Source organism: Mustela erminea, chromosome 1, assembly GCF_009829155.1.
Source record: "Mustela erminea isolate mMusErm1 chromosome 1, mMusErm1.Pri, whole genome shotgun sequence".
Taxonomy (NCBI): domain Eukaryota; kingdom Metazoa; phylum Chordata; class Mammalia; order Carnivora; family Mustelidae; genus Mustela; species Mustela erminea.
Window position 1 is genome coordinate 73,999,636 of NC_045614.1, and position 26,331 is coordinate 74,025,966.

Consider the following 26,331-nt stretch of genomic DNA (forward strand, 5'->3'; position numbering starts at 1 on the left):
AGCCTGGAGCTGAAAAATGGCTCTGAAATTTACTATGTGGGTATGACAAATTCAGTTTTCTCATAGAGTCTGTCTACATTCAAGTCCTTGCAAGGTAAAGTTGTACCCATCAGAAAAGTTCCTAAGTTTTAGAGCTGGGATGGTGGGTGGGTGGGGGTAGTTTCAAGAGCTCCCTATCCATATGACAAGCTAAGACATACAATAGCAGCGGATATAGATTATCAAGTAATGTTTACTCAAACAATAGGAAGAAATGACTCTGGAAAACCCCTCTCCTGAAAATATCAGAAGTTTAACCAATTCCTGGCCTAATGTTCAGTGAAAGGAAAACCTTCCTGAAATTAAAATAAATATCAACACCCATTATCCAATATTCAATATCAACAAAGCGGTTATAAAAGTCATAAACTTCAACATCATAAAAGCCATAAATGACAAGCCCACAACTAATATCATCCTCAGAGGTAGAAAGCCTTTCTTCCAAGATCAAGAACAAGACAAGGATGCTTACTCTTACTGCTTTTATTCAACATAGTATTAAGAGTTCATAGCCAGAGAAATTAGGCAAATAAATAAATAAATAAATAAATAAATTAAAGACATCTGAATTGAAAAAGGAGAAGTCACTATTTACAGATTACGTGATAATATAAATAAAAAACCTTAAAGATTTCATCAAAAAGTTGTTAGAACTTATAAATGAATTTAGTAAAGTTGCAAGATAAAAAATCAATACACAAAATATGCTGAATTTCTACATAATAATAAAACACCATCAGAAAGAGAAAACAATTCCATTTACAACTTCATCAAAAAGGAATAAAATACATAGGGGTAAATTTAACCTAGTGAGTGAAAGACATATATATTGAAAACTATAAGACATTAAGAAAAAAATTGAAGAAGACACAAATAAATGCAGTATATTCCATGTTCATGGGTTGGAAGAATTCATATTGTTAAAATGTCCATACTACCCAAAACAATGTACAGATTCAATGCAATCACTATCAAAATTCCAATGGTGTATTTCTAAAAAAATAGAACAAATAATCATAAAATTTGTAGGGGACCACACACACACACACACACACACACACACACACACACACACCCCTAAAAGCCAAGGCAACTTTGAGAAAGAACAAAGCTGGAAGCATCATGTTCCATGATTTTGAACTACATTACAAAGCTATCATAATCAAAACAGTATACTATTGGCATGAAAACAGACACATAGGAGCACTTGTCACTCAACTGGTTAAGCATCTGCCTTTAGCTAAGGTCATGATCCCAGAGTCCTCGGCTTGAGCCCCACGTCCTAGTCTCTGCTCAGCAGAGAGCCTACTTCTCCCTTTCCCTCTGCCTGCCACTCTCCCTGCTTCTGCTCATTCTTTCTCTCTTTCAAATAAATAAATAAAATCTAAAAACAACAACAACAAAAACAGATGCATAGATCAATGGAACAGAACAGAGACCAGAAATAAACTCACACATATACAGTCAATTAATTTATGACAAAGGAACCAAGAATATACAATGTGGAAAAGGCAGTTGCTTTAATAAATGGCATTGGGAAAACTAAATAATCACATGCAAAAGAATGAAACTCAAGTACTATCTTATAGCATACAAAAAAATTAACTCAAAATGGATTAAAAATTTGAACATAAGGCCTGAAACCATAACATTCTTAGAAAAAACAAAGGCCCTAAGCTCTTTAACGTAAGTCTTCGAGATGATTTTTTTAAATCATCTGAAAACAAAAACTAAGAGCAATGAAAGTAAATATAAGTAAAAGTTTGCACAGCAAAGGAAATTATTGGCAAAATGAAAGAGTAACCCGCTGAACAGGAGAATATATTTGCAAACTGTATATCTGATAAGGAGCTAATATCTAAAATATATAAAAAACACATAACTTGATAGCAAAGAAGAAAACAATCAGATTAAACAATCTGATTAAAAAATGAACAGAAGATCTGAACAGACATTTTTCCAAAGAAGACATACAGACAGCCAACAAGCACATGAAAAGAAGCTCAGCATCAATAATCATCAGAGAAATGCAAACCAAAATCTCACTGAGATATCACTTCACACTTGTTAGAGTGGCTAGTATCAAAAAAGACTAGAAATAACAAATGTTGGTGAGGATGTGGAGAAAAAGGAATGTTTGTGCACTGTTGGGAATGCAAATTGGTACTGCCACTTGGAAAACAGTATGGAGATACCTTAAAAAATTAACAATAGAACTATCACATGATCCAATGGTTCCACTTTTGGGTACTTCTCTGAAGAAAATGAAACCAGTGGCTTGGAAAGAATATGTGCATCCCTATGCTTATTGCAGCATTATTTATAGTAGCCAAGATATGTAAGCAGCCCAAATGCTTATTGATAGACGAATGGATAAAAAATTGTGGTATCTGTATGTCATGCATATATATACATATATATGTAGTGGAACATCATTCAGCCATAAGAAATAATGAAATCTTGCCATCTGAAGCAACGCGGTTGGACCTCAAGACCATTATGCTAAGTGAAATAAGACAGACAGAGAAAGACAAATATTCTATGATTTCTCATATACAGAATCTAAAACACACACACACAGACACACACACACACACACAGGCTCATAGAAGCAGAGAACAGATTGGTGGTTGCCTGAGATGGGGAGTCAGTGTGGGAGAAATGGGTGAAGAGGGTCAAAAGACAAAAAGAAAACAAACAAAAACGTAACACCACCAACCAAGGCCTGTTTGAGGAGCAGAACAGCGAGGACTGATGCTTACAGTTGTGCAGGTTGTACACTGCATATTCTAAAGGGCACCATTCACAACTCTATCTAGAAAAAAATTACATGAAAGATAGGTAGATAGATGAGAGATAGGATTTGTGGTACATCATGCATTTATTGGCCATTGACAGGCTCTGACAGATTTTTTTTTTTAAACTGCTTTAGAGACTTCCTTGTGAGGAACTTGTCTTCTCAGAAAATGGATGGTGTTAAGGTCTGAACTCTTTCATTAAAGGGGGTGCCTTAGTGTCTCAGCAGTGTCTGAATCATTTGACTAGCATCCCAGATGCTAACACACAGGATCTCATAAAACAAAATCCTGGGTGATGGGAAAATGTCACCTCCAAGAAATGTTATATGTTCGCCAATGTTTGTAAGACAGGAGAGGATGCATGGATACACAAATGATTTTTTCCTGTCTTATTCTGTCATCTTTTCATCCAAAGATGACTAGAACATAGACTTGCTGGAGCATAAGAAACTACCTTATCGTTGGACAGCTGTAGGGCTCATGAGAAAGCTACGGGATTCTTGGCTTTAAGTTTGAAGCAACACTATTGTAGGGGAGAGGTTAAAAAATATATAAATCTATCATCCTGTTCACAATCTAGTTCATGTTCCCTCTCTCCCTGGCCTGGATTACCGCCATCATATCTCTGCACCTCCAACTCTTGATCTCCCATCTGACCTTTACACCTCTATCCCCTAAATTTTTCAAAAGCTCTCTTCCCATACCATTTGATGTTCAAAATGTCTTCTTAATGTCCACCAAGTAACATCTAAATTTTTCACGTTCTATTCAAGTTACTGTAAGATTATTCCCCATGCCACCCTCCTAACACTCCTCCCATTTACACATCCCTGCCCCCTGGACAAACAAATTAACAAGATTTCCTGGTCACTAACATACACATTAATTTTTTTATTTTTTATTTTTTGCCTAGTTTATGTTTTTTTTTATATGAATGTTTTGGCCGTGATCTTCATTTCTACCCCATCATAACCGGTTCCTGCTAATCAGTCAAATACCTTAATTTTTCATGCCAGCCCCACCATATTCTTGGCCTATTTTGCTGTTTTTCAGTGGTCCCCATAACAGGGTAGAGCTCCACCATTTATTTACCTGGTGACTCAGGTGCCAAACCCACCTCTTAGATTCTATCATTTTCTTGACCCCCTACATCCAATTCACTACCGAGTACTATTGGCTTTGCCATCAAAATGTCCCCAACATTGTAATACTTTACTACATTGCCACTGCTATCTTCCACATCAAAGCCACCATTATCCGTTGCCTGGACTTCTCTCCAGCTTCCTCAGCAATCTCCCATGTCCACATGGACCTCTGCATAGAATGAGGGTAATCATTTATAAATGTAAACCAGATCATGTTATGCCTCTGTTTAAAACCCTTAAAAGGTTTCCTATTGCTTTCAGAATAGAATCCCTTACCTGATCTGCCCCGTCAGTCTTTCCAAAGCTTGCTTTATTCCTTCCTTCCTCTTTTCCTTACACTTAGGCTGCAGGATCGTTTTCTGTTTCTTTCAGAGGCCAATTTGCAGATTATTTGCATTTTCTTTTTCTTCCTAGTACGCTATTCTCTTTCCACATCTTTTTACATCTCACTCTTCCTTTTTCACATGTCGATACAAATGTCTCTTCCTCAGAAATATTTCCTGATGACCAGGTCTAATATAGCTCCTGCTCCATCTTCTATTCAGTTAATTTCCTTTAGACCATTTATTAGAGTCTGCAATTATTTTAATTAGCTATCTCTTTGCCTATTTATTGACTACATCTCCCGTTTACTCCAAGTAAATGTAAATTTACGTCTTCCTGTTCATCCTGAACATGACAGGCACTAAGTAAGTATTTGCTGAATGGTCGAATGAACAGCCTTCCTAACTACATCAAATCCAGGAGGACTTTCTGTCTCTCACATTCAGAAGCTCTTCTCTGGACTTTGGTGTGTTTTGTCTACCATCAAGCATCACACTTTATACTTTCTGGATGGGATTCCAGGTATTCATAAACATGTCTAATTTTCCTTAATAGATTTTGAGATCTCCATTGGTGTGTCTGATTCATCTTGGAGTACCTACAATGTCTACCCCAATGTCTTGCACACAGTTTTCAATAAATACTTCACACAGTATAAATAGAAGATGTACCAACTCACTATGGATTTCAACTAAGGAGAACATAACCTCAAAATGAGACTAAACCAATTATTTAAATTTTCCTTACTTTTTTCCCTTCTTCTTCTCTTCCTCCCTCCCTCTTTTACCTTCCTTACTTCCTTCTTCTTAACCTAGGGGTACCCATCTTCAGTAGACTAAAACTGAAGCATAGTTTTGTCTTTTACTCTTATGACTTCATATTTGTGGGTTGCACCATGGAAATTGTTCAGTCCATAAGTAGGCTTTATGATTCTACAGAATCACAGAGATAGTTTCAGAAACTAAATAGCTCCATTTCTTGCTGTTGCTCAAATCTTCAGAGGTTTTGTGCCCACTGCCTTATATCATTGTTATTTCTTAATCTTTGTTTATTTCCTTTAGTCTTCTCCCTTGCAGGTTGCCCATAGTTACCCTCTCATTGATCTGTTTTTTTAAGACAACAAAATGACTTAAAATGGTGTGAAGTTTGAAAGGGATATGAAACAATTTGGTACCTGGCAATACCAGTCAGGTATTCAACTAAATTAAGCATCCACTTTTTTGAGGTTAGAAGAGACACCTGACATAGAAAACTCCAGAACAGAAGGGTGTCTCTTCAACTTCCTCTTTCAGCTGTCTCCCTACATATTCTCTTTCCAGATGTTTAGCAACTTGAGAACAGAGACTCTGCATTGTTCATGTCTCTATCCTCAGGGCACCAGGTTGGGTGCTTGGCACATAATAGTCCCTTATTAATTCATTAATTAATGCTGTCCTCTTTTGCAGGCTTTGATTGTCATGCCTATCTTGGACTGACTTACTAGGGTTTCCAAGTCTTGACCCTACTTATTCCCTTGATCCTCACTGTCTTTTTCACAAGGTTTGAAGAGTTCCTTAGTTCCTACCTAGATGCCTGGATTCCTTTTTTGATCTAACATTTCTCCTTCTTATCCTTTGGAAGCAAGCATTATTTTCTATTGCTAATTTTCTCTTAACAATTAAAGAGTCTTGGATGGGACACCTGGTTCTAACTGTCAGACTTTCTGACAAAGACCTAAGGTTATTAATTCTAAACTTTACCTGAGCCAACAGTATAATTTGGGTGCCAAGAAAGAGTTCATATAGATTCAGTTTCATTAATAGTTACTAGTTACTGTTCTCTTTACTCTGTTCCTGGCACTTGGCTCAGCAGCTTACATGCTTTGCCACATTTAACCCTTCCAATGACTCAATAAAATAGACATGGCTATTTTCCCCATTCATCAGATAAGAAATCTGAATCACATGGAACTTAAATAACAAGGATGAAATCACAGAAGCACAATTAAAATTTGGGCCGGGATCTACCTGGCTTCGAAGATTAAGCTACTAGATGATGAATGGACTCATGGTAACCAGAGCATGGGAAATATGAATTCATTCTATTTAGTGCTGGGGATACCACACCTGGAGTTTTGTGCTCAGACTCATTTTACAAGATAGAAATAAACTGACCTAGACTAGTGACCATGGTTTTTAATCAGAAACCATTAAGAAACTGGAGCAATTATAACTAGGAAAAAAAAAAAAAAGAGAGAGAGAGAGAGAGAGATTGAGAGGGGGATTGAGAGAGTTGATAGAAGTTTTCCCATATTTGACCTAGAGTCCTGTGGACGACAAATTAGACTTTCACTCTCTACTCTTTTGCTGCAAAGTCTGTGGACATGACATAAATGCCTATTTGAAGTCACTGTAAGGAGAATTTTTATGACCATTCCAGCTTTCAGTGGAGCAGTATTTAAGTGAAGAAGTTTAAGAAGTATTATTATTCATTATTACAGATATTCAAAGAGATGATAAGTCTTCTAATTTAGAAGTTTTCCCTCATTACTGAACTTTTTCTATGACCCTAAGCCTTAACCCCAAATGTCTGCATTGTTTATGTTTCAAACATCTTATTAGTGTCCTTCTCATGGCACTTGGCACCTGCTGCCTTCTAGCGTGCTTATTCAGTCCCCCGAGGCTGTCCATTACTAAGGATAGGAATTGAGTCTACTTCATCTCGCGGTCATTATTACCTCCATAATATGGCTTTAGAAACTGTAGATGCGGGGCACCTGGGTGGCTCAGCGGGTTAAAGCCTCTGCTTTCGGCTCAGGTCTTGATCCCAGGGTCCTGGGATCGAGCCCCATATAGGGCTTTCTGCTCAGTGGGGAGCCTGCTTCCTCCTCTCTCTCTCTCTCTCTGTCTGCCTCTCTGCCTACTTGTGATCTCTCTTTCTCTCTCTCTCTGTCAAAAAAAAAAAAAAAAAAAAAAGAAAAAGAAAAAAAGAAACTGTAGATGCCTGCAAGTAGCATCATATTGTTCCTTCAGAGAACTTCAATGTTATTTACCCTGGCTTCACTACCTGCTAGCTCTGTGACATTGGGCAAGCCATTTCCAGCCTCTGTGTCTCCATTTCCTCAACCATAACACCGAGTAACTAACTGGAATTTTTGTGACAATCAAATGTGTTAAATCTGTAAAACTTTGAGGGCAGATTCTGGAACACAGTTTGTAGACATGTCTTGTGTTGCTGTAAATTTTGAGATCCTAACTCCCCAGGGAGACTGAGATTCTTGAGGACATGACCCACTTCATCTGTTTGGCCCCAAACTGATGTGTGGCACATGGTAGGTGATTGCTATATGCTTGTTGAAATGAATGCCTAAGTAGGAAAAGGGGAGGGAAAGCCTTGACAACTGAATATGTTAGAGTTTGAGAGGACCTTAGGGGGTCACCCAGAACAGTGAATCCTAAGTCCAACTACATGTCAGTGTATTTCAGTACTGTTGGTGTAAGTTAGAGCTCATGCTGATTTCCAGATTCTGGACCCCAGCCTGAATAAAATCTTTAGTACCAATTCAGAAATCTGAATCTTACTTGGCTTTCCTAAAGATTTTCTGGCAGCCAGCCCAGCACTTTTCTTTAATTGTCTCCTATTTTATGGATAAGGAAATTGAGGCACAGAGAGGTTGTTTTATCCCAGGATCAAGGAGCTTGGGAGAAGGTAAGTGAGACTAGAACTCAGCTTACCTGACATCTTGGCCACTGGGTAGTGTAGGGGTCTTTGGATTCTGTGAAGGGGTTAGATAGGATGAGTTCCCAGATACCTCTACTGTTAGCCAGGAGATCCTCAGAATTGTTGAGTGCCTACCCATGCCAGCTGCCTAACAGATTTCTGGGATGTCCAGAAAAATAAGACAGGCATCCTTTTCCTGGAGGACTTTAGAGTCTGGTGCAAAAAATAAGGCCTTTGCATAGAAACCACTGTGTAAGATGGAAAGTGACAAGAAAAGAGGTCTAGACAACTGTCCACCCAGTGGGGGCTCAACTCCTTGACCACCATCTTATGTCCTGAGCATCATGGCAGGAAGTTTTGCTCCCTTCACAGGGGCAGTTCCCTACACCATGGCCCCTCTTTTGACTCTTCCACAGGGAGGAACTCACTGGCCCCTTGGTCTAGAGTTCATTACCCAGGTCATTTGGCCACTCTGAGGAGAACTCCCTTTCTACTGAGTTTCACTTAATGCTCTGTGCATTCATGTATTTAATAATTAGTGCTGATTTCTCATTACTGCCAACTAAAATGTATTGAGTTAGCTAATGTTAATAACATTTACTAAGTGCCCACTATGTAGCAGACAATGCTTTAAGTCTTTGTCTTTGTTAACTCACTTAGTCCTATGTGAAAGGAAGAGGGCACTGCTCAGTATGGGAAACAGTTGGAAGCTGATTTTATTGTTTGTTCAACAAGGAAATCTGTACACCGCTTTGAGCAAAGCAAAAGTTGAGCTTATGCAGAGCTTTGTAAAGCACGGGATTGAGGAATTGGTGGAAATTCAGAAGTCCAAGAGTTTAGAGGTCAGCTGCCTTTCACACTTGGAAGTGTGGTTCCCAGGGTGAGGCTGCACGGGCTGACTTTCAGAGGTCAAGTGCCTACCAGAAAGGGAAGGAGAGAGCATAGAAAGACAGTGGCTGCAACAGAAGTATAGAGAGGAGAGGAAAGTGGGAGTCTTCATTTGCAGTTTTCTTTCACAGTCCAGAGACCACAACTCGGCTTTGCCTGTTGACCCTGTTCCCGGGTTCTTCTGGTCCCTACGGCATCTTCTTAGGCCATGAATTGTGTGAACTGTACTCTACATCTGGCCCATCCCTAGCTAAATGTTTCTCCTGCTCAGTTAGGTCAGGTAAGCTGCAAGAGCATCTTGGAAAAGGGGGGACATCATCACTGGTTGGTTAAAGGACCAGGGAGGGCTTCTTTTATTTAGTAGCCAACGCATTTGATGAAACACCTATAAGCTGTCGGTCACTTTCTGGGTGCTACAGAAACAAAAGTGAAACCCACAGACACAAGCTTACACTCTTAGAGATCCAAACCTCTACTGGAGAGACAGATGATCAGACAAGTAAATGGGAAGTGTATATAATCTGTTACATGGTGGTCACTGGTTTTGAGTCATATAAAGCAGAGTAAGATGGTGGGGTGAGAAAGGGTTATGGTCTGAAACAAGATTGTCAAGGAGGCCTCTTTGAGAAGCTCATGTTTAAGAAAGAGTGACGAGTAGTGAAGAAACCAAAGTGGATAAGACTTCATGAGCTTGGAGGACAGTGATAAGAGTTGAGGTTTGATGTCCAACAGATCATGGGGACAGGGGTCATTTAGGGTCTTGAGCTCATTATGACTTTGAGTTTTTGTGTGATGAGATAAAGAGCCATTGGATAGTTTAAGTCATCCTGTGAACTGACTTATCTCTTTGAAGGTACATAGGAGCTATAATGTTGAGCACAGTCCACACAGCATGCAGGACAAGAGTGGGAGCTGTTTGTGTGTGTGTGGTGGTAGGGGGTTAGTTGGGAGACTACTGCACTAACCCAAGCATTTGATGCTGGTTTGGACTAAGGCAGTAGGGGAGTGGGTCATGAAAAATAGATTCTGGATATATCCTTCATGGAAGATTCTTCCCATTGAAAAACTTCATTATTAACCCAGTAGTTAAGTAATCCAGTGGTTAAATTGGAAGTCCTGGGTATGCATCTCAGAAGGTCAGAGTATGGCCTACTATACAGTCTCCAGAGGATCTTTTCCAACTGGGGAAAAGACAGGGGGAGAAAGAGGTACATTTTCACATCTGGCAATAGAAATAAAATATATCTATGAGGAAGAGGCACCATCTATATCCAATTCTTCATTGTTTTTTTTTATTGTATTTTTTCATAGATAATTGCATGAAATATGGGAATTTCTTAAATTGATTGCTGTGGAGAGAAACATGACTTAAATTTCAATTTCACTTCTTTTCTGGTTGCAAGTGGGTGTTTGACATTTTTTAGTGTGAGTGAGAGAGAGAGAGAGAGAGAGAGAGAGATTGATTCTGAGAGAGCTAGAGAGTGGCTTCTATTCCCTGAACAATAAAACCTTGAAATTCTACTAATGAGGTTAAGAAACCTAACTTTTTCTGTGTGCCTAATAATAGCACAGCCTACTGACATAACCAGGGTTCCCTGAATAATTGCCCTCTTTTTTGAGCTTATTTTTAGGATTAAAATTTGGGGGAGGAAAGTGCCTCTAGGTGTACAGCCTTTCCATCTAAAAGCTCAATTCCAAGGCTTCACCATTTGGCCCCAAACCATGTTGAATGCATCCTTTCAAGTGAAAGATAAGTAAAAGTGAAGGATGGAACTAAAATTTATCACTGGAGCTCTGGATGGTTCAGCCTTCAGGGTGAGGATAAAGGATTGATCCTTCGTTGCAGAGTCTGTCTTTCCCGAATTGGGGAATCAGCCTGTGCCATATTTTATCTGCCTCCATGGATACCATTTGAGTTCACCAATAATAGAAATAAAAGGTTTATAAAGCCACAGAATTTTACCAAAATGTATTCCTCTGAGGAAAAGACAGACATAGGGCATAATAAATGTTAATACTGCTAGAGCCCTTGGTAAGCATAAAAATATTTGAAATACCTATGGACCATTGGCATATTTAAGGTAGATTTTAAAAATATAAGTAAGGAGAACCTGGGTGGCTTAGTTGGTTAAGCATCTGCCTTCAGCTCAGGTCATGATCCCAGGGTCCTGGGATCGAGCCCCATGTTGGGCTACCTTCTCAATGGAAAACCTGCTTCTCTCTCTCCCACTTCCCCTGCTTGTGGTCCCTCTTCCCCTGCCTGTGGTCCCTCTTTGACTCTGCCAAATAAATAAATAAAATCTTTTTTTTTTTTTAAGAAAAGAAAGATAGTTTTAAAAACTGTTTCTGTACATTTCCACAACCCAGTAAATATGTATATACCTTATAGGGAAGAGAGAGGGAGAGACACTGATTCGAGAAAGAATAAAATTGAATCCAAGCTTGTAGCAGATATTGGTGGAATATTTGGATTCAGTTGCCAGAATTATTTTTGGGGAAGGCTATTTTGGGCAGGCAGTAACCTTTCTTCTCAGATATAGATTTCCATGTTGACTTTTAACCTTTAGTTACTGAGTGGCAATTGCATACTCCTGAAGATGTTCTGTTCCATCCTTCTGTCTGTGCCTCGGCTGCAAGTTTGAGGGCATCAAATGTGAATACACCAACTATCACTCAATTCACTTTATTTTATTCTCCATTCATAAGAGAGTGTCTGAGTACATGGACGGAGGGGATCTCAGGGACAAGGCAGTGTCTTTGATATAAAGGGTCATTTAAACATGGGCTTAAAATGTAAAATGAAGAGAGGTGATATGTTAATAACTTCTTCTTTAGGAATGACATATTCCTACAAAGAAAATATATGGCAATCCTTAGCAAATTCAAAAGAGTGTGTGTGCACAAAACAGACATGGGCTCATGTCTACAATGATCTTTCTGTGCATGTGTTTGAAAGGTATTTGGAAGAGCAAGTAAAATGGGTTGAATTTACATTTCTTGAGCTCTTCCACACTTGCTGATGTCAAACAAGATTCTACAGGAATGTTAAATAAAACTTTCTTTCCTTAACTCTACAATGCCATTGGAAACCAGAAACAACTGTCAGCTTCAATGCCCCAAATGTATTAAAAGAAGATAGGCCATTTGTAGCTGGGATAGTGGTCCTGCCTCCCTTTGTGTTTTGTTGTATTGTGTTTTGTTGTGATCTAATTAGGTTATGTCTCAAATGTGATTTTTTCTGTGTGCTTCCAGGAGATACGCATCCACAAGACATGATTCCAAGTAAGAAGAGCGCTGTTCTTGTGGATGGGGTTGTACTGAATGGCCCCACGACAGATGCAAGAGCAGGAGAAAAGTTTGTTGAAGAGGCCTGTAGGCTAATAATGGAAGAGGTGGTTTTGAAGGCTACAGATGTCAGTGAGAAGGTAAAAATAAAAGACAATCTATGAGAAACCCCTGGAATGGGAAAGATGGCTCTTTCCAAATCTGATGGTTTGATGTAAGGGAAATGGGAAGCTCATGTTATTATGACCTCTGTACTTTTGTTTCAAGGGGATCCCAGCTACCAAAGAAGGTGCCCCTTACCCCCCACCCAGTATCTCGTTTCCTGGAGGCATTGGCTATTAACTTTGCCAGCCATCACTTGTTGGGAGATTGGCTGAGACCTCAGGCCTTGAGAGCATAAAGCACAAGGATGGAGTCTTCTGCTTTATAACCATAGAGGTTATAGATAACTGGAGGATCTTGCTGTATACACTCTCTGAAACATACTCTGCTCTCCATCTTCTTGGGAGCCTTCTTTTTGTTTCTAGGAAAAAATAAGCTTAATGTCAAAAAGTGTATGAAAAGATTTTAAGTTTATCTGAGGATCCTTCCAGGAGCTGGTCTGCGCTTAGCCTAGAAAATCTGGATTGTTAAGTCTGACTTCTGACTGGCATCAGTTGCTGGTTCTAAGACTCAGAGTTAGGCTCAAGTTCAGCTTCAAACTGATACCGTAATTATTACTAGTGAATTCTACTCTTAAGAGTACTTACTATGTGTCAGGTGATGTTGTCAAAATTACTCCATATGAATTTTTGTATTTACTTCTTACAAAAGCACTAAGAAGCAGGGGCTATACGTTAACTCTATTTTAGGGATGAGGAAAGAAGTGAGGCACAAGGAGGTCAAGTACTTTGCCCAAGATCACATGTTAATATCAGAGCTACCACTAAAATTCAGGCAGTATGGCTTTCAGTCTGGCCCTTTAACTTGTTCTCTGTATGTCTCTTATAATTGCAAAATTATCCTTTATTACATTGATTATCTTTCATATCGAAATTGAATTATCAAAAAATAGAGGTAGAGGAGGGATTTTTATTCCAATTCTGTTAGTCAAAAGTAAATGTCATTTAAAAAAAAAGATTTTGAATGTGAAGTTGTATTTATTCTAAATTTTTGATCACACGCATTTGGACAAACTAATAGGAAAATAGATTGAAATGTCCTGTGAACTTAGAATACCTATATTGAAGGCAAGATGTCTGATGGTATTTCTTGATTATATATTTATAATTGCATATTTTCTGGTCTTATCTGTACTTGTGAAATATTTTGGACCTGCTTTACTTTGGAGCACACTGCTTTTCTGGTAAGCTTTTTTTTCTTTTTTAATTGGCCTTTATTCAGTCATTAAATATTAATTGAGTGTTAGCTATGGGTAAGCCATTATATTTGGCCCTGGAGGATCTAAAGACAAATAAGATAAAGGCTCAGCTTTGAACAGAATTTATAGTTTAATTGGAAGGATAGGTTTTCACTGGGAAAGAGAACAGGGGTAAGAATGTGATAAATGTGTGTGATGGGGGCAGACTTCAGGGGTTTCACAGAAGAGTGGGTCTTCTGAACTTTGTTGTTGGATGTGAAGGTCAAGCAAGATTTTGATGGGCGGGGAGAAGTCGACCCATGTATGTTAAGGAAAGTAGAAAGGTAAAGGATGGAAAGAGCACTGCGAAAGGGAACTTAGTGTCTAGAAAGAAGGGCTCATATAGGTGACGAATGGAAGGTAAGACAAGAAGGGGAAGCTTAAGATCTTAAGTCATCAATGCAGGATGCCCCCTGTTGACTGCAATACATTAGCCCTACAAGCTATCCGCCTGAAGCTGGGTTGAAAACTATGCTGTAGTTGGGGGGATGGAGGAGGAGACTTTATGTCATTAACTTAATCTAGCTTTGTCAGAGATCCAACAGGGCACCACTCAGATACATCCCCGCACTCTGAGATGATTACGTCTAGTGTCTTCTCTTGTAGACATTCTTTCTCAGACACTTTTTAAAAAATTGAGTTATAATTTACATCCAATAAAATTTGCTCCCTCTTGGGTGTAGAGTTACACGAGTTCGCTAAGTTTGTATTTTTTGCCTTTTCCAGAATGTGAGACAGGTGGAATCCAATCACAAGGGGCCCCTTGGGTCTTGCAATTTTCCATCCGCTAAATGCATTTGAGATTTAATCACGTTGTGTAAATCAGAATACCATATTTTACCGCATTGCACTTTACTGTCCTTTGTGAATAGCATGTTTTCTACAGTTTGGAGGTTTGTGGCATCCCTGACTCCAGCAAGACTTTTGGGGTCATTTTTCTAACAACATTTGCTCACTTTGCATCTCTGTGCCACCTTTCCATAATTCTGACAATATTTCAAACTTTTTCATTGTTGTTGTACTTGTTACATGTTATAACATATTATAAAATGTATTGTATATATTATAACATCATATCATAAAATATAATGATATTTTTATAGTTTATTATAATCAGGGATCTCGGATGTTACTCTTGTAATTGTTTTGAGGGATCACAAACCACACCCATATAGGACAGTGAGCTTACTGATAATGTTGTGTGTGTTCTGACTATTCTACTCGTCATCAGTTCCCGTCTCTTGCCCCCTCCTTGGGTCTCCCTATTCTGAGATACAAGAAGATTGAAATAAGGCCAATGAATAACCCTGTAATGACCTCTAAATATTCATCTGAAAGGAAGAGGTGCACTTCTCTCAATTTAAGTCAAAAGCTAGAAATGATGCAGCTTAGTGAGGAAGGCACGTGGAAAGTCAAGACAGGCCAACAGCTAGGCCTTTTGCCCCAGACAGCCAGCCACATTGTGACTACAAAAGGAAAAGTTCTTGAAGGAAATTAAAACGCTACTCCAGTGAACACATGAATGACAGGGAAGTAAAACAACCTTATTGTTGATCTGGAGAAAGGTTTAGTGGTCTGGATAGAAGGTCAAACCAGCCACAACCTTCCCTTCAACCAAAGCCTCATCCAGAGCAAGGCCCTCGCTCTCCTCTAGTCTAGGAAAGGTGAGAGAGGTGAGGAAGCCACGGAAGAGAAGGATGAAGCTAGCAGAGGATGGTTCATGAGGTTTAAGGGAAGAAGCCGTCCCTGTAACATAAAAGTTCAGAGGGAAGCAGCAAGGGCTGATGTAGAAGCTACAGAAAGTGATCCAGAAGACCTACACTAAACATCGGATATTTCAGTATAGATGATACAACCTTTTGCCCAAAGAGGGCGCCATCTAGGCCTGTCAGAGCTAGAGAGGAGAGGCCAGTGCCTGGCTTCAAAGCTTCAGCAGGCTGACTCTCTTGTTAGGGGCTAATGCAGCTGGTGACTTGAAGTTGCAGCCAGTGCTCATTAGCTATTCTGAAAACTCAAGGGCCTTTAAGAGTGATGCTAAATCTATTCTGCCTGTGCTCTGCAAATGGAAAGACAAAGCCTGGGTGACAGCACATCTGTTTACAACAAGGTTTACTGAATATTTCAAGCCCCCAGTTGAGACCTACTGCTAAGAAAATAAAGATTCCTTTTGAAATATTGCCACTTATTGACAATGCACATTGTCAACTGAGAGCTCTGTAGAAATGTGTAAGATTAATGGAATCATTAACATGACGTTCATTCTGTAGCCCATGGATCAAGGAGTAATTTTGACTCTCAGGTCTTATCATTTTAAAAAGACATTTGATAAGGTTATAGCTACCCTAGACAGTCATTCTTCTGAGGAATCTGGGCAAAGTCAATTGGAAACCTTCTGGAAAGGATTCACCATTCTAGATGCCATAAATAACATTTGAGATACATGGGAAGAAGTCAAAATATCAACATGAACAGGAGTTTGGAAGAAGTTGATTCCAACTGTTGTGGGTGACTTTGAGGGTTCAAGACTTTGGTGGAGAAGTCACTGCAGATGTGGTAGAAATAGCAAAAGAACTAGACTTAGAAGAGGAGCCTACAGTTGGGACTGAATTGCGGCAATCTCATGATCAAACTTGACTGGCTGAGGAGTTGCTTCTGACGGATGAGCAAAGAAAGTGGTTTCTTGCGATGGAAACTACTCCTGGTGCAGATGTTGTGAAGACTGTTGAAATGGCCACAAAGGATTGAGCATACTACGTAAACTTAGTTGACAAAGAGGCAGCAGGGTTTGAGAAGATTGACTTTGATTTTGAAAGAAGTCCTACTGTGGGGGAAATGGTATTAAACAGCAGCACATGCTACAGAGAAATTGTTCATGAAAGGAAGAGTCGAGGAATGCAGCAAACTTTATTTTAAGATGTCACCACAGCCACCCCAACCTTTAGCAGCCACCACGTTGATCAGTCCATGGCCAATCAGCATAGAGGCAAGACCCTCCACCAGCAAAAAGATTACGATTCACTGAAGGCTCAGATGATGGTTTGCATTTTTTAGCATTAAAATAACGTGGCCTCCTAATCCCCTCAGGAGTTTCCTGGGTGAAATCTGAAACTGGCTCCTGGAGAGAGCAGGGAGAGACCAAAGAAATATACAGACCACTTCAGGTTGACATGTGGCAGTTTTAATAAGCCAAGGGAAATTACGTAGGAAACGTGTCTTGGGCAGCAGCAAGATGAGTGGATCCCCACACCTGCCCTCCAAACCTTAAAAGGTTTGATAGATAGATAGACATACAGACATACAGGGGCCTTAACTGGGTTTAATCCAATATACAATGCAACTGTTCTCAACACCACATCATTGTTTCAAGGCTGTGTCCTTGGAGCAGCCTCTGGGAGCAGGAGACACAAGCAGAACCCACATTCCAAGGACTGGGGAGAGGTGAGGTGCCTCCAAGGGCCAAGGTCAGCTTGTGGGTCATCTGATGGTCATCTCTTCTTGATGACCTCCCCCAACAACTATTTTTTTTTTTAATTCAGGTATGTACATTTTTTAGATCATGTTATTGCACACCTAACAGACTAGATGGTCCGGTATAAATACAACTTTTATATGCCCTGGGAAACCCAAATCTTCGTTTGACCCAGTTTATTTCAATATTCCCATTCTGAACAAAACCTGCAGTATCTCTGAGATGTGTTTCTATGAGTAGTTATTCCTTTGGATTGTCTCAGTCACTTTTGAATTACCCCTGCCTATTATGGTTCTCACATCAGAGTTTAATTCCATGCCCCTTGTACAACTCAGTACTTTTTCTTGCTTTCCCCAGCCTCCCACCTCCTAGTCTCCTGACTTCCTGGCTACTCCCCTGTCTCTCTCCTCCCCTCTACAGCCGAACTTTTTAAAGATTGTCTATGCTCCCTCCCTCCCTCTCTTTCCTCACCTCCCACACCCTCACTCCATGGCAATCTGGCCTCCACTCCCACCTTTCTAAGTCAAATGGCACTTGCCAAGAATACCTCCCTGTTGATAAATCCCATGAGCACTTTTCAGTCTTTATCAAATTGGGCTTCTCAACAGGATTTGATGGTGATGACCATCTTTTCCTTAAAACATTCTGTTTTCTTTGTTTTAGGAGCCCTGAACTCTTCTCAGATTTTCCCTGCTTCTCTGGCTTGTCCTCTACCTTAAGGGATCGTGGTGCCCAGGGGAGATCCCGTGCCTTTCCTCTTAGTGGTAGATTCTCTCTGAGTATGTCCCCAATGGTATATTATCATGGTGGATGTATGGAACTCTGTTCTTGGCCTTTCACAAGAGCTTCAGACCAACTCTTGCACCCCTTTTGGATGTCCTGAGAGGCCTCAGGCTACATATGCCCCGAACTCATCATCCCAAAGCAGATTCTTTTGCTCATCACAACCATCAACCCATGCACATAACAGACCTCAGAGTTGTCCCTGGCTCATCCCTCTCCCTCACCCTTGCTGTGTAACTGATTTCTGAGTTCTGTTGTTTCTGCATTTTAAATATCTCTGGAAATACTTCATTCCAGTAGTAACTACTTCATTCAGAAAACGACCTTCTCTTGCCTGGTTTGTTACAGCCATGTCTTCTCTCTGATTTTACTTGGAATCTCCATATAGCAACTAAAGCTATTGGCCAAAACACAAATATGTTCATATTATTCCCTGGTCCAAAACATTTCAATGGCTGCACTAGAGCCAAGTTCAAACTCTGTAACATGCCACAGAAAATCTGTCATGATATGGAGTCTCATTTCATTCATTCATTCATCCTTTCATTCACCACATGGCTGTAGAGCTCCCTTTGTGTGGTAGGCACTGTGTTAGTTACTTGGGAGCAGTGAGCAAACAGATGGACATCTCTGCTTTCATGGTGACTACCTGGGACAAAATAAATGAATTACATGGTATGTTTAAAGATGAGAAGTACAATGGGAAAAGGAAGAGCAGGAAATGTTAAGGGGCTGATAGGGCCGGTGTAAGGTGAACCTTGTGATTTTAAATAAGGGAATCAGGATTATTGTCATTGAGAAAGGGACTTTTGAGCAAAGCTTTGAAAGAACTGAGGAGGTTAGCCATGAGGACGTGTGGGGCAGGAGTATCCAGGCAGAGGGCATAGCCAGTATGAAGACTCTCAGGGTGGAGAGTGCCAGGCATGTTTAAGGAACAGCAAAGAGGTCCAGGTGGTGGGGAAAGGTCAGACGGGAGGAAAGCAGAGCTAGACTGGAGAGGAAATGCCGTGAAGGGAAGCACATTATACAGGATCATTTGAAGTCATTGTGAGGACTTGGCTTTACTTTGAAGGAAGTGAGCCACTGAGATGTTTTAGCAAAGCAATGGCCATGGCTTGGGTTTAAGAGGATCATTTCGGATTCTGGCTGCCAGGCTGATAGAATGCATGGGTCAAGTGTAAGGCTACAAACAGAGAGACTAGTGAGGAAGTTATTTTGGGATTCCAGCTTCCCTTCTTGCCTCTCCTTTCTCCAACCCCATGTTCTGGCCACACTAAACTAACTTCATTCTTCAGATGTGCCCTTGTATTTTAGCCTTTAAGACCCTGGTGCCTTCTACCTAGAGTGCCCTCTTGCCTTCCCCATCCCCTAATCTTTGCTTGGTTAGAAATCATTTCCTCCAGGGAATCTTTGACTTTCCATTTGAAAGTGGGGCCCCTCATTTGTTCCAGTAACACCTGGGTCACCATCCCATCTTTTCATCCTGGACTAAGGTTGTACATGTAAATCTCAGTCCCACTTGTCTGGAATCCCACTTGTCAGGAATCCCACTTGTCTGGAAGCTTTGTGAGGGTAGGGCCCATGATGCTAACACCCTCTCGATACCTGACTCCAGTAGGAGCTCAATTAACTGCCATTGCTGAATGTCTAGGTTTGTGAGTGGCAGCCCCCTGAGCAGCTGAAACAACTTCTTGATTTGGAGATGAGAGATACGGGAGAGCCACACCACAGGCTGTTGGAGCTCTGCCAGGATGTCATACGCTACAGCGTCAAAACAAGTAAGACTTTCATTTCCTTCCTCTTGATCTGTATCCCTAACAAGTTCTTATATTTTCTTAAGCATATATTTACCTGATAGTAAAGCTGAGTATGACAATGTTTACGCAATAAGAAAGATGGATCAAAAAATAGTGGTTCTGTTATTTTTACAGGCCACTTAATTGGTAATACAGATTTTTTTTGTCAAGGCCAAAGATAAATGGATAGAAAAACCTTTAGTGTTAGTGCTCGTACAGAAATATGATCTGCTTCTTGGCAATCCCCATCCTCCATTTATAATCAAGACCATACATGATGACTGCTACTTCTGCTACTTATTATTTCTTACGTTGGTCTAAACTGGCAAAGCATAGTTTGATGATAGAACTTGTAAAGGGATTTTAAATCTTCATGGTCCACAATATGCAAAAAAAAAAAAAAAAGTGTTCAGGAGGTTGTCTTTACTATAAACAGAAGTAGATTGGGAAGATACTGATGAAGTCTTGGCAGTTGGTAATTGTCAAATTATTTTATCAAATCTAACAAGATCAAAAATAAAAATCTTTAGGAAAGCATAAAAAAATGAATACATGGTAAGTTTCTGCTGTGATAGCTTTGCCATAATGCTTAACTGCTATGATATTTTGTCAAAGCAGTAGTATGGTATTGGTCTTGTGCTGACGTACTAGTCCAACTGTTAATATCCCACACACCCAGGGAACAGGTTCCAGAAGTGAGGAAGTAACTTTCCAAAATATGCATTTCACAGTGTGCTGTAAAGGTAATCTGGTGCTTAAGACCATGCAGGCATTATGCTTTGTGAATTCTGACACTGAACTAAATTTAGTGGAAAGAACATAATAAAATCCTGGCTAAAAATAATTGGTTTATATTCCCTTGGGAAAGTCTGGTGTATGTATCAAAAACCCAGTTAGCATTTCAAAAGCAGAGATACATATCTTATTATTATAGTGCATGTCAGAAATGTAGAATGACATTTAATGTAGGAGACTTTTCAGTTTACTGGATATTTTCCATAATGTTACCATGGAAATCAATCATAAATTAACATGGAACTAAAAAAAAAAAATCTTATTAAAATTACTTGTAGCAATGTCTGGTTTCCTTTGCCAGATTAGAGGAAGTTTTCCATATTTTATTTAAAAAAACATTTTCTTGAGCTTTTGTTTTTTATTGAACTCCTAGTTTAAAGAGAAAAATACCCTAAAACCAAATGCTGTGAGTTGTAATGAGAAGTCACTAAATAAAAAGGTTCCCAAATACTCAAATTTAGAAACAGACCTCCTGCCTCCTTGTTCTTTGTCATGCTGGGCTTCCTATGATTGAGAATGTCAAGTCAGTTAGCCTGGTGTTTGGTGTGAATATTCACACTGTGGAAAGCCAAGAACCTTTATGAGACCTTTTATACGAGGGGAAAAAAAAATAGAAAGTTGGAACTGAAGTTGAGTCTTAAAGGCTACTGCCTTTGAAGTAAGTTGAATTAGAAAGTTTATGTAAGCCCTATGATGAGTCACATCTTACTTCCATCTACATAATGCCAGTTGCACTATGAAAAATGGTCCAATCTGAAAAATGAAAAGGCCACTCACTGCCGGTAGCCCGAAGTGAACCCTGTTGGTGAGTGAAATATGTTTAAAGATAGGGAAGTTAAGATCCATATCTTCTGAAGATAAAGGTAGCAGGCTTTGATACTTGGACAGATAGTTCTTGTAATCCATTTCTCAAGGGTTCTGGTTTGGATTTGGGGCGTGGGGAGAAAAAAGGGAACAGATAAACCGAGATCCTAAGATGGTGCCCAAGTGTTGCTGAGAAACATGATTGTTTAGTAGAGAGGGTTATGAGATGGGTTTTCAACATTTGGTCCCTTTGTACATGATTAGATTTTGAATTCTTTTAAAAACTGAGGCATAATTTACAGTCAGTAAAGTGGACAGATCTCAAGTGCTCTGTGAATTTGCCCATAACTGTGCATGAGTAACCGTCACCCAGATCAAGATGTAGACCCTTCCCAGCACTCCAGAGCCTTCTTCGAGTCCCTTCCTAGTCAATATCGCCTTCCCAAAGGTACCCAGAATTCTAACCTCTGTCTCCATAGATCAGTTTTGTCTTATATTGAATGTCCTATAAGTGGATTCATGCAGTATATACTCTTTTGTATCTGGCTGCATTTCTTATCTGAAAGATTGATTTATGTTACTGTTGTATGGAGAGTCTTTTTCATTTTTATTGCTTTGTAGATGAATGTTCTGCTTAAATTTACAGACCATCCAAGATTTTTCAACCAGTTGTATGCTGGACTTGATTACTACTCCTTGGTGGCCCGATTTATGACAGAAGCATTAAACCCAAGTGTGTAAGTACCATATTACTGGACTCTTACATAGAGCATGCATTAGAGATGTTTTTTAAGTAGACAAACTTTTATTTCATGAACTTCTATTTCATGGTTTCATTGGTATAGTGTCATCATAAATAATGGAATGACACTTAGCAATATTTTAAAGAGATTTTTGATTTGATAGAAGTACTGTGAGATGTTTCATGGAGGCATGGTTATCTCTACTTACTAAATGAGAAAATTGATGAGGCAACTTGTCATTCATTCCTGCATGAAAAGCCATGTCTCTGCTAAGTGCCAGAGAGATACTTTGAATAGAAGCAAAACTTGACTTGGCCTTCATGAAGCAAAAATTCTACTGAGATAGAGATGCTCCATGCAAATTCACAAAAAAATTATCCCCACATATTAATGTAAAATTTTAATTCACATATGAAGGGGTGACTGCTGCTATAAATATACATGGGACAATTTTTCCAAGTTGAGAGCTCAGGAAAGTCTTCTCTGAGGAAGTGAAACAAAGAGTTGAAGAATGGGTAAGAGTTAACTAGGTGAAAAGAGGAGAGAAGAGATTCAAACAGAGGAAATAGCATGCACAAAGGTTTTGTGGCAGCAGACAGCATGATGTACTTTATGAACTGAAAGGTCAGTGAAGGTGTAGAAACCTATGGGGAGCATAATGGAGGATATGATTGGAGAAATGGAGAGGGACCAGATATGCAAGACCCAGTGGGCCATGCTTATGAGTTATTCTAAGTACAAAGGAAAGCTTTTAAAGGTTTCTAAATCATTATATGCCATTTGTTTATTGAAAAGATCACTAGACATATGGAGAGTGGATTGGAGGGGACTGATCAGGAGGGCTGGTTAGAGGATAAAACAGAAAGGTCTGGGTAATATATTGAACCTTGGGAATGAAGACAAGAAGGAGGTCTATACAATGATGCTTGGGTTTCGGGCTTCTGTAGCTGGGTTGCTGGTCATGTCATTCATGGATATAAAAAGCATCAGAAGGGGGATCAGTTTTCAGGGATATGATGAAAAAGGCAAGAGAAGGAATTTAATTTTCAGTTGCAAGAATTTGAGTTTATAGTGACTCTGAGCTATTTAAGAGTTTTTATCAGCCAAGCTGAGAGATATACAGTCCTGAAATTCCAATATCTCTATAAAAGGTGTCAATAAGGAGTTACTGGGGAATGATGGTAATTGAAAAGGTGGGCACAGATGGGATTCCTTAAGTCAGTGATGCTCAACTTCTCCTGTTCATCAGAATCAACTTGGGACATTTCCAAAAAATATATTGAGGGCTGGGTCCCAACTCAGACCAATTAAATTAATCTGAATTTCTGTGGCTGTCTCCCAAGCACTGATATATTTTCAAAGCCAAACAATTGGTTTTGATGAGCAGGCTGAAGACACTTTGAACAAAAACAAACCAGGAGATGGAGAAGTGGTGTCTGCAAGACAGACTGTAGAGTGAGGACAGAAGCGTAGGACTGGGCCTTGAGGACGTCTAATAATATCTCATAGTTAGGAGGAAGGAAGACCAGCCAACAGTGGAGAGACAGAGAAGAAGGAGAAAATCAACCAGGAAGTCATGGAAACCCTAAAGGAAAGTGTGTCTAGAATCATAAGCTTGTTTAGTATTTAACTAAGACAGAGACTAAAAATTGTCCCTGGAGTTGGCAACACGATGTCACTGGTGACTTCAGTTAGAGAAATCTTGATGGGGTGATGAGAGATGATACCAGTTTATAGTGAGTAGAAGTGTTAAGTGGTAGGTGGGCCAGTCGCAACTCTCTAAACCTTTCATTCTATGTCCTGTGATATCTAACTTCTCATCTGGGTTCTTTTAGTTGAAACACAGAGCGGATTGCAAAGTATTAAATTGTTGCTAAGCTGAACAATCCACTGAAAATGTGAGCAAGCTTTGAGAGTGTCCCATATTTTCCTCTCCTTCACTCCCATGCCTCTCCCCAGGTTTACAGTTGAGCCAGATTTTGTAGGCAGGGTATATATTAATTTTTTTTAAAGTGAACAATTATTTCACTTATATTTGCAGGTGCACATGAACACATAGACTTTTTCCCCACACTTTTGAAATGTGTGAACCGGCTTCCTCGCATGGTTGAAAATAGAACCTGGAGTGTTTGCAAAATGACATGCTGTCTATAGAGAGCTTGGCATGTAGGGAGTTAGGGAGGTGACACATAGTAGGTATTCCATTTCTTTGTTTCATTTCATTTTGTGTTTTTGTTTTTGTTTGGCCTCATGTCCGAAGTTTTCCCTTGAAGGTGTTAAAATATTCACATTCAATTCTGTGACTACAAAGCTAAGTGTGTCTGCTTGGCTTACATATTTGGAATATGTATTTATTCAGATACACTTTAATGTAATGGCTTAATTGTTAGAGGAGATTATAAGTAATTTAGTCACCCTCGAGTTATCTACAGAAAGAAGAAACTCAAATATTATGAAACAAGGCATGGTAACCCTCCCATGTGGGATTCCCTGGGAAGCGGCTCTAGATGAGTTTAGTGAGCAGGGTGTTTATTAAGGAACGCCCTTGGGATCCACATGGGTGATGAGAAAGGCAGCAGGAGTGAGCAGAACCAGAAGCCAAGCTGTTCTGCAGGCTCAAATGGCTGACTTAGTGGAGATTTTTAGAGCTATAGTGGCCCTTCAGAGTGGTCTGGAGTTGGGCCCATATGGCCAGGCCTTTATACCTGGTTGTGACCTTAAGAAAGGTAGCTCCCTGCCACGGAGGCCTTCCCCAAGGAGCTAACTTAGTCCAGCCTGGAGTAACAAAACCTTCAATGACAGGGGATTTGGGCAGTGCTTTGCAATAAAATCATCGCATAATAAGAGAGGCCCCACAGAGCACTTCCCATTTGTTGTTCCCATTTGCCAGCACAGGAATATAGTGGAGAAAACCCTAGTTCAGGATGAGTAGTTTCCCTGTAGAATAGCTAGAACTGACTGAGGGTACACATGATAGGAACCTAATAAAACCTGGTTACCATGACAATGGTTTTCCTTCTTTTTTTCTAAGAATGTTTTTATTTATTTGAGAGAATGAGAGAGAGAGAGAGAGAGTGCACTCACATAAGCGAGGAGGGGTACAGAAGGTAAGGGTGAAGCAGACTCCTCACTGAGCAAGGAGCTCAATGTGGGGCTTGATCCCAAGACCCTGAGATCATGACCCAAGCCAAAGGCAGATGCTCAACTGGTTGAGCCACCCAGGCACCTGGCAATGGTTCTTCTTTAACCAGCATCCAAAGCAGCATCCAAAGAATGAAATGGCCATGGTTTATGGCTAATATGAAGAATCTAGATGTTCTGCCTTTATGGTTCCCAGTGGACCCGAAGTGTTCCTGTAAATTATGACTGCTGAAGTAGCCTTGTGTATCCCGAAGGCCCCCAGCTATTGGCCTCTGTCAAACCATGGCTAGCACAATCACAGACTATGTTTCTCTATTTCCAACTGGATAAATTTCCAAAGACTCTATCTACACTTCCATAGCCGCTTGGTTGAATAAAACTCTATGTGCATTTTTCTTGGGACACCAAAGGGATGGTTTGACTCTAGTCATAGAAGTGAAGTGTTTTTTATATCTATCTAGTTATACGTATGAGGTGTCCCCAGTGTTTCTGTTAGTGGAAGAAGCGGTTCTGAAGAAAATGATTGAATTTATTGGCTGGAAAGAAGGGGATGGAATATTTAACCCAGGTAAGTACAGCTAGTTATTGCCATCTCCCTTCCACTGCAAACACCCAAACATTTATTCGTGTGTTATATGAGGAACAGCTCCTTGAAGATTTACACACTCCAAAAAGTTGGGTAGGAATAATGCTACTTGAGAATCTAACTCGTTCCTTTCTCTGGAGTGGCAATTTTTTGCATAAATGCTAAGCAACTGATGTAAATGTTAAACCAAGGAGATGCGTACAATTTGGGATTTATAGCTTACAAATGAAATTCTCTGCTGCTGGGAATTTGGAAGGGCTATATGTTTATCAATCAATTTTACTCGAGAAGTTTTCTGAATCATGTAGTGCATCCTACAGTCCTTTCTTGGGACCAGGGATGAGCATGTATTGCCATTTTCTTGGTCAGGTGACAGATAGAATATCATTAACTATGAAGACTTGGGAACTGGCCCTCGTAAGTAGAGGGAAACATTTAGTTTGAAAAAACTCTGGAATGACAGAAGAAGACTTAGGTCTTTGCTGAGTTTGGGAATTGCTGTAATTGGGGGTTAGGAAGTGGGTAAGAGTCATGGGTCGGGCATGGGGCTCAGATGATTTCCGGGGATCTGTCATTAAGCTAAAGCAGCCATAGCCGTTCACATCTTCCCCTGTGGTTGGCATTTAGGGAGCTATAA

At 39.9% G+C, this 26,331-nt stretch overlaps 1 protein-coding gene across 2 annotated transcripts in view; it reads left to right on the forward strand.

Annotated features, from left to right (window-relative positions):
- The window catches only part of GADL1 (glutamate decarboxylase like 1), a 173,185-nt gene that overhangs the window by 18,579 nt on the left and 128,275 nt on the right, over positions 1–26,331 (forward strand). For both annotated transcript variants that reach the window (XM_032321473.1, XM_032321387.1), the window contains 4 exons: positions 12,146–12,318; positions 19,481–19,607; positions 21,871–21,961; positions 25,570–25,676. In XM_032321473.1, the coding sequence (XP_032177364.1) occupies positions 12,166–12,318; positions 19,481–19,607; positions 21,871–21,961; positions 25,570–25,676 (478 nt within the window). In that variant the 5' untranslated portion in view covers positions 12,146–12,165. The remainder of the gene's footprint in view (positions 1–12,145; positions 12,319–19,480; positions 19,608–21,870; positions 21,962–25,569; positions 25,677–26,331) is intronic.